At 39.5% G+C, this 14,296-nt stretch overlaps 1 protein-coding gene across 3 annotated transcripts in view; it reads left to right on the forward strand.

The window, feature by feature from the left end:
- LOC111141454 (minichromosome maintenance 8 homologous recombination repair factor) overlaps positions 1 to 14,296 on the forward strand; it is a 45,036-nt gene that overhangs the window by 18,679 nt on the left and 12,061 nt on the right. For all 3 annotated transcript variants that reach the window (XM_022494027.1, XM_022494029.1, XM_022494028.1), the window contains 7 exons: positions 1,628 to 1,779; positions 2,021 to 2,216; positions 4,449 to 4,479; positions 5,012 to 5,152; positions 8,005 to 8,146; positions 10,755 to 10,950; positions 13,942 to 14,161. In XM_022494027.1, coding sequence (XP_022349735.1) covers positions 1,628 to 1,779; positions 2,021 to 2,216; positions 4,449 to 4,479; positions 5,012 to 5,152; positions 8,005 to 8,146; positions 10,755 to 10,950; positions 13,942 to 14,161 — 1,078 coding nt within the window. The remainder of the gene's footprint in view (positions 1 to 1,627; positions 1,780 to 2,020; positions 2,217 to 4,448; positions 4,480 to 5,011; positions 5,153 to 8,004; positions 8,147 to 10,754; positions 10,951 to 13,941; positions 14,162 to 14,296) is intronic.

Raw genomic sequence — 14,296 nt, forward strand, 5'->3', positions numbered from 1 at the left:
TTTCTGCATGATGTTAATTTTACATTGTCAAGGTTTACTTCTCTTTTCCAATCATAACTGTCTTCCTTGTTTAATCTATAGGTCATATCTAACAAAAAAAAGAGCATTTATATTTTTAAGATCATCTTTGTTTAACAAAGAAACAAGGAAGGTGGTCAAATGCCAAGAAGAGGAAATGTAATTTATGTTATTGTGTCGTTTTGTTTTTTTCCCTTAAATGATCCATGTGTCAAAATCAAAGCGAATTCTCTTTTCTTCTACTCTCTTGCATTCTTCCCTATTTTAGTGTGCTTCATATTTGGACTGTGTTGTTTAGCACTTTTCCCACTTTTTGAAATCTTTCTGTCTGTGGTGTTCTGAAGTAATGAGAGTACATCTAAATGTCTTCATCCTGCTGGACAGTGATCAGTTCTTCTGGAGTTGTCTTGGACTCTAGAACATCTCTTTTCTGTCTTTGAGTTTCCTATCAGATACATTCATTGGACTGTTCATCTGTCTTTTAAACTTTTTTCACCCTTTGCTTTCTCTGTGCCATTTTCTAGATTTCTTTGGCTTTTTTGTTTGTTTCCTATAAATATTTGATTTTTATATACATATTTTTAATTTTCCTGATCTCACACTTGTTTTCTCATCGTTCCCTTTTTATAGCCACTTAGTGTTTTATGATGGTAAGATTTTCTCAGAAACTCTTGGGCAGCTTTTTGTTTGTTTCTAATGCTCTTCTTTTCCCTGAATTATTGCCATTTCATCCTGAAATATCTGATGAGCAATGAGAAATTTTTTGGGTTAAGTAGGATAGATTTCTTTTGCTTATTATAAGTAGGAGTTTTTCCTCATGAGGCATCCCTCCTGGTAAGAAGATAGAGGGTTTGATTATCAAATTTTGCTCTGTGAATATGTTTTTGAATCAGAGTTGAGTTTCTCAGATGCCAGAATGAGGAGGCTTTGTTCTGGAGCTTTGATGCCCTCATTAGATGCTGTAGCTCCCCTCACAATGGATGAATCCATTACTCTAGAACAGTGCTCTGGTTTCTGTTTAATAGTAAAGCCTGGTTTGCTGGAATGCCCTCATTCTTCGCTTACCTACCCACCTACCAAAGAATTCTGAACAGCTATTTTGTGACTTGTCTTTCAGTTGATTATCCTATTTCCTTTTAGCCAGCTGCTGAAAGGATGTTTCCCTACGTAAGAAACAAGAATTCCCTACTCTCCATTCCTGCCAACTCCAACTTAGAGGCTCCCACTTTTCTTATATCCTTGTAACTTTTTCCTGTGTATAATTTTGGACTTTATTTTATTCATCTATACTTTCCCACTTGCTGTTTTCTAAAATGTCAAGAGGTCTTGTTTATTGGTAACACCTCTGCACACCCTAAAACTTCTCTTTACCTATATAGTAACTGCCATTTTGGTGGACATTTTGGAGAGAGGGTAGGCAAGTGTATATGCTCATCCTGCCATCCTTAATGGGAAACTGCTGAAGTAATATTAGATACACTGTTGAGCTCCCCCCCCCCAACTAATCTGCTCTTTATCTAGCTTGGTACCTTGTGGGTCGTGCATAGATGACATGTTGAAAAAATTAAAGTCAATATCTATACTCATTGAAAATTGTTTAACTTTTTAGAATCCAGGAGCTGATGTCTGATGATCAGCGAGAAGCAGGTCGGATTCCACGGACAATAGAGTGTGAACTTGTTCACGATCTTGTGGATAGCTGTGTCCCAGGAGACACAGTGACCATTACTGGAGTTGTCAAAGTCTCAAATGCTGAAGAAGGTATTATGTAACTCTTGTCTCATTTTGATTGTTTCTTAAAAATTTGCCAGCATCTTTTTTGAAGATACCTTTGAATCTCCACTAATACAGGGAATTCCTTATTTCTTATATGGGTGAGACTTTTCCTTTAAAATAAAGGTTTATTTGTAGCTTAGTGTGCCTTTTTTTTTCCATTCCGTTTAAGTCTTTGTAGAGAAAATGAAAATACCAATTATTGTATTTCGTACTTTGAAATTTACAGGTTCTCGAAATAAGAATGACAAATGCATGTTCCTATTGTACATTGAAGCAAATTCTGTTAGTAATAGCAAAGGACAGAAAACAAAGACTTCTGAGGATGGGTGTAAGCATGGAGTGTTAATGGAATTCTCACTTAAAGACCTTTATGCCATCCAAGAGATTCAAGCTGAAGAAAACCTGTTTAAACTCATTGTCAAGTATGTATGAGATTATCTGAAGTTTTATTATGTTATGTACGCCATAGGGGTGCTCTTGGCTACAAGTAACAAAAACTAGTCAAAATGGTTGCAAATTACAGTTCATAGGTCAAATCCAGCCAACTGCCCATTTTTATACGGCCCATAAGCTAAGAATGGTTTTTACATTTTTTAATAGTTCAATAAAAGACTATTTCGTGACACACAGAATTATATAAAATTCAAATTTCACTTCCTACAAATAAACTTATTGGAACACAGCCATAATCATTCATTTATGAGGTGTCTGGCTGTTTTCCATCTGCAGTAGTAGAACTGAGTAGTTACAACAGGGAATGGCTCACAGATATTTACTGTCTGTACCTCTGGGGAAAAATTTGTTGATCTCCATGTTTAATCCATAAAGGAAATTTACTATCTCACCCTAGAAGTTGGTTACTGATTAGAAGTGATGGGACCTTGAACTCCAGTCATTTCAGTTAGCTGTATATAAGGGGTTGTTTGTTTACTTTTAAAAAGCAATTAACTTATATTCAGTAAATATTTGTAATATTCTTTTATAAAAATGCAAATTGAGGCAACTTTTGCTTTAGTGGTTAGGAGCTTTTTTTTTTTTTTTTTTTTAAATTTTAGTTAAATCAAATTAGAATCCCACTTCAAGCACTTACTTCCAGTGTGGTTGGAAGCATGTTACTTATTACCTCCTTCATTTTTCTCATCTTAAAATAGAAATAATTCCTGCCTCAGAAGGTTGTTCCAAGGATTACATGAGATTTTTAAAACATATTTAATACAGTTAACACAGCATGTTGTTATTTTAAAAGCTTTTAAACAATATTTTGGATGATTTTGAAGAAATAGAGGAAAACATGAGAGACTGAAAAACAGATGTACCTAAAAGTAGTAAAGAACTGAGGTTTTGAAATGTGTTAGTTTAGAACACATAACCCCGTTGTGTTTTCCTTACTTAGGCTTAGGACACTAAGAGAATTTGACTGTTTCTTCCTTTAATATGTTAGTCAGCTGAGAAAAGTATAGAGTTCCTCAGGGGGTCTTTGTCCTTAAACCCTCAGAGACTTCTCTGAATAGACAGCCATCCATACCTACTCTGGGAGAAGGGGTGCTCTGAGCTAGAGTGAGGGTGTGATCTGTGGAGCATAGACATTGTGGTGAGGGGGCTGTGAGCAGGTGGGGAGGAGCCACCTGGCTGAAGATCAAAACACCTCTTCGATTGGTCCCTCTTACCCATTTTGAATAAGGAAGACCTTTGCAGTGGTCCTTCTGCCATACTAGAAAGGTTTTCCCACAGGTTGTTTTTACCCCTTAGTTCTATATTTGGGATTTCAGCATTAAAACTAGAATTTTTCATGGCTGTCCATTTGTTAATCTTGGAGGGCATGGCAAATTAGGCAGGCTGCCTGGTTTTATAAATAAAATTTTATTTGGACACAGTGCCATCCATTCATCGACGTAACTACTTTCATACAAATAGCTGTGACCCAGACAGTAAAACTGAAAAGATATCGTTCTGGCCTTTTAAGAAAAAGTTTGTCCACCTTTGCTAGATTAACAAGTGGAGGACCATGAGAGGAGAATGGAGAAGATAGTGGAAGGTTGTTTTAGTTTAGGTTTCTTCAGAAGCAACAATTTGGGTAAGCAGTTATTTGGGAGGTAATCCCCAGGAATACTGGTAAGGGAATGGGAGAGTGAGAAGGGGTGGTAATCCATGTATGGTGCCTAAAGTAGAAGACCGTGATTATGAGGTCTTTTAAAGGCTGGTGATAGATCAACAGTAGAACTTTAAAATGCTTTGCAAAGGGGCACCTGTGTAGCCTAATTGGTTAAGCCTCTGACTCTTGATTTGGGCTCAGGTCATAATCTCAGCGTCCTGAGATTGAGCCCACATTGGGTGTGGAACCTGCTTGAGATTTTCTCTGCCCCTCCCTTCCCCTGCTGTTGCTCACTCTTTCAAAAAAGTAAAATGCTTTACAAGTATTGTCTCCCTTACACAGCCACAATTTTTAAAGCATTCTTCCCTTTATGAAATAACCAGAATTTCGAGAAACTTACTGTTATAGTAAAATGTCTTGAGTTGTTTGAGGGATTTAAATTTTGTTTGCCTTTTCCCTTTTGTGATGCTAAATAAAGCAAGTTAAGCAAGTTATAAAGTAGATCTTCTAATGGATTGATGAAGCATAAATAAGAATTTATAAGTTGTATTCTGTTTTTCAGCTCACTTTGCCCTGTCATTTTTGGTCATGAAGTAAGTACTTCATCTTTACCCAAAAATATATAAAGTTGGCAAAAAAGAGCTAATTTTTATAAGCCATTTATTTGTATTTCAATATGTCATTACTCTTGATAAGCGAATGATATGAAAGGCAAACTACAGCTTCATTGTATGAACAACCTTCTTACTAATTTGAGCTGATGGGAATGAGGTACCTTTAAAGTAACTTTGGGCACTAAGTGTTAAAGCAGAAGCTAGCAAGTATTTCCCAGTTTTGTGGAGTAGATTCATGCCTTGCAAGGTAGTTCTTTACTCACTGACTTTTAAAGGTACTTTGGTTTTATGTGCTTCCTAGTTTTTGCTTTCTAATCATTTACCTTATAGAAGTTTATATTGTAAGTTAATTTCTTTAGGGGAAAAAAGTAAAGTTCAATCATGTTTTTTAAAAAATTCTCAAGTAAATGTAAATACGGAAGGAGAAGCATCCCTTTTTTGCTATTCATCTTTGTGTCTTTCTCGGTTTTGAGGTTTTTCTTCTCCCCCCCCCCCCCCCTTCACACTTGAGCTTGTTAAAGCAGGCTTGGCATTAGCACTTTTTGGAGGAAGCCAAAAATATGCAGATGACAAAAACAGAATTCCGATTCGAGGAGATCCACATGTCCTTGTTGTTGGAGATCCAGGCTTGGGAAAGAGTCAGATGCTACAGGTAGGAAATCAGTCATCTAATATTTGATATATTCCTTATGAAATGTATGACTGATTAATAAGTGAATTTTCTCAAAGCTTCTAATATTTGTGTTCCAGAGGATAGAGTTAGTCTGGTGGTAAAAGTGAATTGGGGTTTGTGTGGGTAATGTGTCACTTCCCTCTGGCCGTCCTTTCAGATAGAGTCTGCTTTCTGTCACACAGGCTGTGAGACATGGTGGTCTGTTGAGATGTCAGCTATTGTGAAGTGTTAACCATTTCTCTAACCCCTTTTTTTTGGTATCAGCTTTGCTAGTCTATTTTGTTGTGGCTTCACCTATGAGCAGAATAGTTTGAGAAAGTAAAGGGCAGGGAAACAGGGTCATGCCTTCTTTCTTCACAAAACTACATAAACACTGTATTGAGCTTTAGGAACCATCTGATAAAGATAAGAGATCTGTGTGCATCTCCACTGCTTCTCTGTGAGTTTTAAGTAAGGCAACTTCTGTGACCAACTTCTTGTTGGTGCCCAAGAACATTCTGCCTCTGCCAGTCAGAGCTTAGTGGTTCTCCCGCCATGGCTTATGATGGCCTTAGTAGGTTCTGCTTGTTGGAATACTTGTGGTTGCCTGGGAATGACACCTGGTAACCCAGTCATAATGTCCTTTCTGAGAATGCCCATGTGTCCCATTCCTTCTGACCATCCCCAGTGTAGAAAAATGTGACCAGAGGGGCACCTGGGTGGCTCAGTCATTTGGCGTCTGCCTTCAGCTCAGGTCATGATCCCAGGGTCCTGGGATTGAGCCCTGCATCAGGCTCCCTGCTCCGTGGGGAGCTTGCTTCCCCTTCTCCCATTCCCTCTGCTGTGTCCCTCTCTCGCTGTGTCTCTGTCAAATAATTAAATAAAATCTTTAAAAAAAAAAAAGGAAGGAAGGAAAATGTGACTAGACCAGGGATCTCTTTGTAAGTAGTCCTGTGGCTACTGAATCTTTGTTCAGGGGAACTCTGACTGCATATTAGAATCATCTTTGGAACTCTGAAAATCCTGGGGCCTGCCCTAGTCCAACTAAATTAAGAACCTCTGGATTAGGGTTCTAGTATATCTGTGTGTGTATAACCTTCCACAGGTGATTGTGCTGGGCAGCCAGGATTGAGAACAGCTTTGACCTCATCACTGCATTTATAAGCCCACTGTCCTTCAGCTTGGGTCTTGATCCCAGGGTTCTGGGATCGAGCCCTGCATCGGGCTACCTGCTCAGTGGAGAGTCTGTTTCTTCCTCTCTCTCTGCTGCTTGTGCTCTCTCTCACACTCTCTATCAAATAAATAAGATCTTAAAAAAAAAAAAAAAAAGATTTACTTGTTTAGGGGTGGCTGGCTCAGTCACTTAAGTGTCTGTCTTTGGCTCTGGTCATGATCTCCAGGGTCCAAGGATCAAACCCCACATCAGGCTCTCTGCTCAGCGGCGAGTGTGCTGCTTTTTCTCCCTCTGCCCCTTCCCCTGCTTATGCTCTCTCTTGCTCACTCCCTCAAATACATAAATGAGACTTAAAAAAAATTTTTGAGAGAGGAGAGCAAACTAGTGCACCTGCTAGCACGGCAGGGACTGGCAGAGGGAAAGAGAGAATCCCAAGCAGACTCCTGTCCAAGTGCAGAGCCTGACATGGAGCTCAATCCTGCAACCCCCGAGATCATGACCCAAGCCAAAATCAAGGTCGGAAGCCCAACCAACTGAGCCACCCAAATACCTCTCTCTTACTCCTTTTTAATTTAAGAAATAGTTCTTGGCAGATGATGGTTTCAAAATACATTTAATGGTACTGAAAAAAAAATTAATACCAAGGAATGACACTGGCAGTTTTTCATGTTTTTTAAAACCTGGGATAATGCCATTTAGTTTAATTTAAAAATAGAAACTGTAATATTAATAGAAATTAAATGTTGTAGACAGTGGAGTGTGTTGTATGTAAGTGTTCTAGCCCTGCTAAACCAGTTTTTAAAAATTAGGTTAACACTAACAGTTATGAATTGTTTACTGCCTTTCATTGGGTATGTGTGCCAGGTACCAGATTAAGTGCCTTATATACATGATCTCACTTACTTCTCAGGAATGTAGGTGGTAAAACATAAACTGAGGCTCAGAGAGATCTGAGAGCAGCATAGCCAGTATACAGTAAAGCCAAGATTTAAATAGGTCTTCCTGACTCTGGAGGTCCAGGCTTTTAATTCTTGTGCTATTTAACTACTTTTCTGATCTGCCATAGCTTGTTTACTCACAAGGTAAGCATTATTGAGCTGTTTTATTACCTGCTATACAAAGAAGCATTGAAACCTTTGAAATTAAAATTGGCCCTCATGTATTTTCTGTTTGAACTTGAAAATGAAGCATAAAATGAAACTGTGTGTGTTCATATGACCACAGACATCAGAGGCAGGCTGCCTGAGTTTACACCTTCATAGCAGTGTGAGTTACTCTCTGCAGGCCTTGGTTTTCTATGTCATAAGATGGGGGTGTAATAATACCTTGCTATTAACTGTGGTAGTAAAGATTATACAGTAAAGCTGTTAGAAGAGTACTTGGCATATAGCTGACATTTGTGAGCAGTCACTATTAGCTGTTTTTCCCTTTTACTTTGTCTGTTCTTTTTCTAATTTTGTTTTTTAAGATTTATTGATTAGAGAGCACACGGTGGGTGAGGGCCAGAGGGAGACGGAGAGAGAATCCCAAGCAGACCCCATGGCCCAGTGTGCAGCCCAAGGCAGGGCTTGATCTCACAATCCTGAGATCAGGACCTGAGCCAAAATCAAGAGTCCAGTGCTCAGCTGCACCACCCAGACATCCCTGGCTGATTCTTTTAAACCTTCTGTTTTCCTAGGCAGTATGCAACGTTGCTCCCCGTGGTGTGTATGTTTGTGGTAATACCACAACCACCTCTGGCTTGACTGTAACTCTTTCAAAAGATAGTTCCTCTGGAGATTTTGCTCTGGAAGCCGGTGCCCTTGTACTTGGCGATCAAGGTAAGAGACCAAACTCTCCAATGTTGACATTTAATTTCCCTAATATTACAGCTTCTATTTTTAAATTGAGCCAAGGGTTTTAAAGGCATTATTCCAGGTCTAAATAATTAGTAATTCTGGAGCTTTGGGCTGTTTTTTTAAGACTTTCTCTTTCCGGTTAATTTCTTTACATTCTGTTCAAGAGGCATTTGGACAGCACTGTATTAGCCAGTGAGTTGAGAATGAGTACCAGAAGAGAATATCTGGAAATACAGTTTATACTGCAGAATTGAAACTGGTACTTACTGTCATTCATTTTCAGAATCCTACAACAGACACAATTATATATTGCTCCTTGTACTTCTCATTTTATAACAACCATCACATTTGTGATCATTCGTTTAAAGCCTGTTTTAAAACTTTACATTAAGCGGGGGGATTTGGTCATCCTATTAACTGCCATATTCACATTGCCCAATACATAGGTGCACAGTCAGTATTTGCTGAATGCCTTACTATTACTTAGCCCACCATATCATCTTGATCATGATAGTTCAAAGATAAGGTGAACGTTACCCTTTTACTCACAGAGGACTTAAAATAAGAATTTAGAGCTATTACTTTATAATTAGAAGTTTTGCTGTATTTTTAGCCCATCTCATTCGATGTTTTTCGGGATTTGACTGCTAGTTTATAAGAAATCCACTTAGAGGGCTCAGCAAGAAGGGATCTCTAATTGAACTTTGCTATAATCACCAAGTTTCTCTTGGTAATGCTCTAACCCTACTGAAAAGCATGTTCCCTTGCATGTGTCAGGCAGTGCGCAGATTCCAGTCAAGGTCTTTCGTTCCTTTGCTTGTCAGTGACCTCCACATTTCTGAATGCTCTCAGCACCCTCACCTGCCTGCCACCCCCCTGCCCCCCCACCTTGATACTTTACCTCCTTGGTTTCCAGGACATTATACTCTTCTGGTTTTCTTCTCATTTCATTGACTGTTCCTTCTCAGTCTTGTTCTTTATCTCCCCAGCCTTAACTGGTTGGCACCTCCAGATGCCTCTTTCATGCGCCTTTATTTTCTTAGTCTGTGCTAACCTTCTTGATCTTATCTAGTCTCATGGCTTTGCCTAGCTATTTGCTGAAAATTTGCAAATTTATATCTCTTCTTCAAACTTAACATGTCCTAAGCTGAAATCCTAATGTTCCCCTTCAAACTGATTCTTCTTACAGGCTTTCTCATTTCAGTCAGTGATAATTCCATCCTTCTGTTTGCTCAAATCAGAAAATGTGCATTCATCCTTGACTTTTGCTCATACCCCATATCCAGTCTATGAACAAATACTGTGGGCTCTACCTTCTATATATGTCCACCATCCAGCCTCTTCTCCAGGGCTGCTGTCATCTCTTACATGGATTAGTAGTGCAATCTTATAGTGTCTGTGACCACCCTTGCCCTTCCTGTTATTCTTAACAAGGCAGAGCTATCCCATTAAAACTCAGATCAAGGGGTGCCTGGGTGGCTTAGTGGGTTAAAGCCTCTGCCTTTGGCTCAGGTCATGATCCCACGGTCCTGGGATCGAGCCCCACATCAGGCTCTCTGCTCGGCTGGGAGCCTGCTTCCCTTCCTCTCTCTCTCTGCCTGCCTTTCTGCCTACTTGTGATCTCTGTCTGTCAAATAAATAAATAAAATCTTAAAAAAAAAAAAACCAAAAACTCAGATCAAGTTATTCTCCTGCTCAGAACCTTCCAGTGGCTTCCTGTTTCACTCAGAGTGAAAGCTCAAGGCTTGACAGTGGTCCAGGGCTATTCACATTCTGGCCTTCAAATCACCTCTTTTGCCTCATCATCTACTTCTCCCCTCTTATTCTCCAGCTACATAGCCTTCTGGCTATGCCTGGAACACAACCAGCACTCCAGGCACATCACATTCCTGCTTTAGGCCTTTGTATTCATGCTTTCTTTACCCCAGATAGGTCTGCAAGGCCTGGTCCCTTTCCACCTTGAACTTTTTGCTCAAATGTCCTCTCCTTACCCAGAAAACTGATCTTACATAATTATGCCTATGTCTTGCAGTTGTTGAAATGATACTGTCTTTTGAATATGACTGTATCTTATCTCACCTGTTTGAATGTAAGTCTTTGAGCTTTTTGAGGGTCACTCTCATATCTTCATTTTTATAGCCCTCATAACACTTGCCTATGGAAAATGCTGAAAGAGAAAATACTGAATAAAAGTTAGTTAAGAGGAGTGTTTTGTTTGCTGTAAAACAGGCACAAATTCTTAAGTGTATGACAGTTCATAATTTTTTTTTAAGATTTTATTTATTTATTTATTTGACAGAGAGAAACAGCCAGAGAGGGAACACAAGCAGGGGGAGCGGGAGTGGGAGAAGCAGGCTTCCCACGGAGCAGGGAGCCCGATGCGGGGCTGGATCTTGGGACCCTGGGATCATGACCTGAGCTGAAGGCAGTTACTTAATGACTGAGCCACCCAGGCACCCCCGACAGTTCATAATTTTAACTGCTGGAAACAATTACAAATAATTCTTTATTATGAAACAGTTTCCATCCTGTAAGATTTGGAGCTTGACCAAAGAAAGCTTTTGTCTGTATTATTTTACTGTGATTATAGGTATTTGTGGGATAGATGAATTTGATAAGATGGGGAATCAACATCAAGCCTTGTTAGAAGCTATGGAACAGCAAAGTATTAGTCTTGCTAAGGCTGGCATGGTTTGTAGCCTCCCTGCAAGAACATCCATCGTTGCTGCTGCAAATCCAGTTGGAGGACACTACAATAAAGCCCGGACAGTTTCTGAGAATTTAAAGTAAGTCTCTTCAGATATTTATATTTATACCTTTAATATAGTGAATCCTGGGGCGCCTGGGTGGCTCAGTGGGTTAAAGCCTCTGCCTTCGGCTCAGGTCATGATCTCAGGGTCCTGGGATCGAGCCCCGCATCGGGCTCTCTGCTCAGCGGCGAGCCTGCTTCCTCCTCTCTCTCTGCCTGCCTCTCTGCCTACTTGTGATTTCTGTCTGTCAAATAAATAAATAAAATCTTTAAAAATATATATATAGTGAATCCTTATAAATCAGTAAGAAAAAGATAACGGAAGACATAATAGTTCACAGAAATGAAACCTTCCAGTAAATGTACAAAAACATGTTTGAGCACCATAAATTAAAACAATGAAGTACCATTGATAGCTCTTAGATTGTCAGACATTTCAAATATTTATAATCATTGACAAAGGATTGGAGAAATGGGGTCTCACATATTCAAGTTAGCATACGGAAGGACAACTGGCATGTTTATCACTATTTCTCTTGAGAGAGCAAGCATGAGCAGGTGGTGGGGGGTGCAGAGGGAGGAGGAGAGAGAGCTCAAGCAGGCTCCATGCCCAGTGCAGAGCCTGACTCAGGGCTTGATTTCACAACCCTGAGATCATGACCTGAGCCAAAAATCAAGAGTTGGACGCTTAACCAAATGAGCCACCTAGGTGCCCCGTTTTTCATTATTTTAAATGTACATTCATTTTGTTTTAGTCAGGTCTACTTTTAGGAATCATACTCACAGAAATAGTCATGCAAGTGTACAGAGATATATTTACAGGTGGGGTATGATGGCATTATCACAACCAAAAATCGGAAACAACTTAAAATGCCCTTTGATAAGGAAGTGGTTAAACTATGGCAAGGCTGTATGGTGGAAAGTAACAATTACAAAAACGGAAGTAGCTCTGTATGTGCTGAGAGCTCTGTGCTTTTCTGTTAAAAGAGCACGTTACAGGGGCGCCTGGGGGGCTCAGTCAGTTAAGCATGTCTTCAGCTCAGGTCATGATCCCAGGGTCCTGGGATGGAGCCCCATGTCAGGCTCCCTGCTCAGCAGAGAGAATGCTTCTCCCTCTCCCTCTGAGCATCCCCTGTTTGTGCATGCATGCTCTCTCTATGTGTCTCTCAAATAAATAAAATCTTTAAAAAAAAAAAAAAGCACATTATATTCTTACAAATGGGGTATGATCCCACTTCCAAAAACAACGTTTGTATATGCTTTCTCTTCTAATTTCTTCTGTGTACGTTGGACAAAAAGTATAGGAAGGGGGAAATAGATTGAAATGATGCAGAAGTGAGAAAAAGGACAAAAGGATGCCTCGTGAAAAACTGGAAGCTTTGACAGATAATGGATAAAGAAGATGTGGTATAGCTACATACAGTGGAATATTATGCAGCCATCAAAAATGAAATCTTACCATTTGCAACAACACGGATAGAACTAGAGGGTATTATTACTAAGTGAAATAAGTCAGAGAAAGACAACTATCATATGATCTCACTGATATGTGGAATTTGAGAAACAATGCAGAGGATCATAGGGGAGGAGAAGAAAAAATGAAGATGAAACCAGAGAGCAACAAACCATAAGAGACTCTTAATCTCAGGAAACAAACTGAGGACTGCTGGAGGGGAGGGGGTTAGGGGATGGGGTTGCATGGTGATAGACACTGGGGAGGGTACGTGTTGTTGTGAGCACTGTGTGTTGTGTAAGATTGATGAATCATAGACTTGTACCCCTGAAACAAATAATACATTCTATGTTCATTTAAAAAAAGGAAAAAAGACCAAAAATATTGGAAGCTTAAATTCTAGAGGGAAAAAAAAACAGATTTCCTAATGCCTAATGTTTGATGATAATATATACCTTTACTATAGAAATGATACATAGCAAAATGTACAGTTATACTTGGAGAAGCTATACCACCACCACCAAAAACGTCCATCTATTGGTTTTTCTTAATAAAATGAAAAACTGCTATATTGGAAAAATCAGAAAGATCCTGTTGAACTTGGACTTGGATTCTGGTTTTTAGAGATATCCAAACCTGCTTTGGGGTCTTGGCCAATTCTTTAATCACTCTGGATTTTAGTTTTCTTGTCTCAAATAGAAGGATTATCTGATTGGTGGGATCAGGGAAGATGACTAGGCAGAACACAGCATTTTTATTATAATGATTATAATGGCTTGGTGTTTTTTTTTAAGTGAGGGGAGGAGAGAGGGAGAGAGAGAATATTAAGCAGGCTCCATGCCCATGGAGCCTGATGTGGGGCTTGATCTCACAGCCTAAAATCATGACCTGAGCTCAAATCGAGGTGGCACCCAGGTGCCCTGATTATAATGACTTTTAAGAAAATGTGGGCTTTTTTCCTAAGTGATCATGGATGCATTGAGAGACTCTTCTGGTGAGAGAAAAAGTACAAAAGATTAAAACCACCCAACTAGAAAACCTCTGGTGAATCATATACCATGTATCTTAGAATTCAAAGTCATTGTGAAGCTCACCATTAGGTAGCAATATGGAAAACAGAGATTGTGGGATACCTGGGTGGCTCAGTCGGTTAAGCATCTGCCATCAGCTCAGGTCATCTTCCTGGAGTCCTGGGATTGGGCCCCACATTGGGCTTCTTGCTCAGCGGGGAGCCTGCTTCCCCCTCTCCTGTAGCTTGTGCTTTCTCTCTCTCAGACAGACACATAAATAAATATTAATTTAAAAAAAAAAAACAGAGATTGAGAAGGGGCCTTATTACCTCAACTTATGAAAGGTAGGTACATATATGGTTTACATGTTGAAGGGTGTGTGGCCTGGTGTCTTTTCAGAGTTGGTGCGTGTTATCGAGTCCAAAAGCTATTGCTTGTTTCTTCAACCTCAACTTCATTTTTTAAAAGTTCTATTGACATAGAACTTGAATAGTAAACAAGTGAGGAAACCATTTTCTATTTGTTTTGATTCTAATCAATTTCTTCTTTCTTTTATACCTCTTAGAATGGGGAGCGCCCTGCTGTCCCGATTTGATTTGGTCTTTATCCTGTTAGATACCCCAAATGAGGATCATGATCACTTACTCTCTGAACATGTGATTGCAATAAGGGCTGGAAAGCAGAGAACTGTTAGCAGTGCCACCGTAGCTCGCATAAATAGTCAGGATTCAAACACTTCTGTACTTGAAGTGGTGTCTGATAAGCCCTTATCAGAAAGATTAAAGGTAAGCTTCTGTTTCTTAATCATTCAGATTGGTTGTGTTTGAATGTCAGTTTGGTATGTTGATTATTATAGAGCAGTGGTATGTTGCTTTCATACTGAAACCTTTTATATTGCAATAGTAGGGTTCATGTAAACG

This window comes from Enhydra lutris, unplaced genomic scaffold (assembly GCF_002288905.1).
Source record: "Enhydra lutris kenyoni isolate GAN:26980312 unplaced genomic scaffold, ASM228890v2 scaffoldscaffold6, whole genome shotgun sequence".
Classification (NCBI taxonomy): domain Eukaryota; kingdom Metazoa; phylum Chordata; class Mammalia; order Carnivora; family Mustelidae; genus Enhydra; species Enhydra lutris.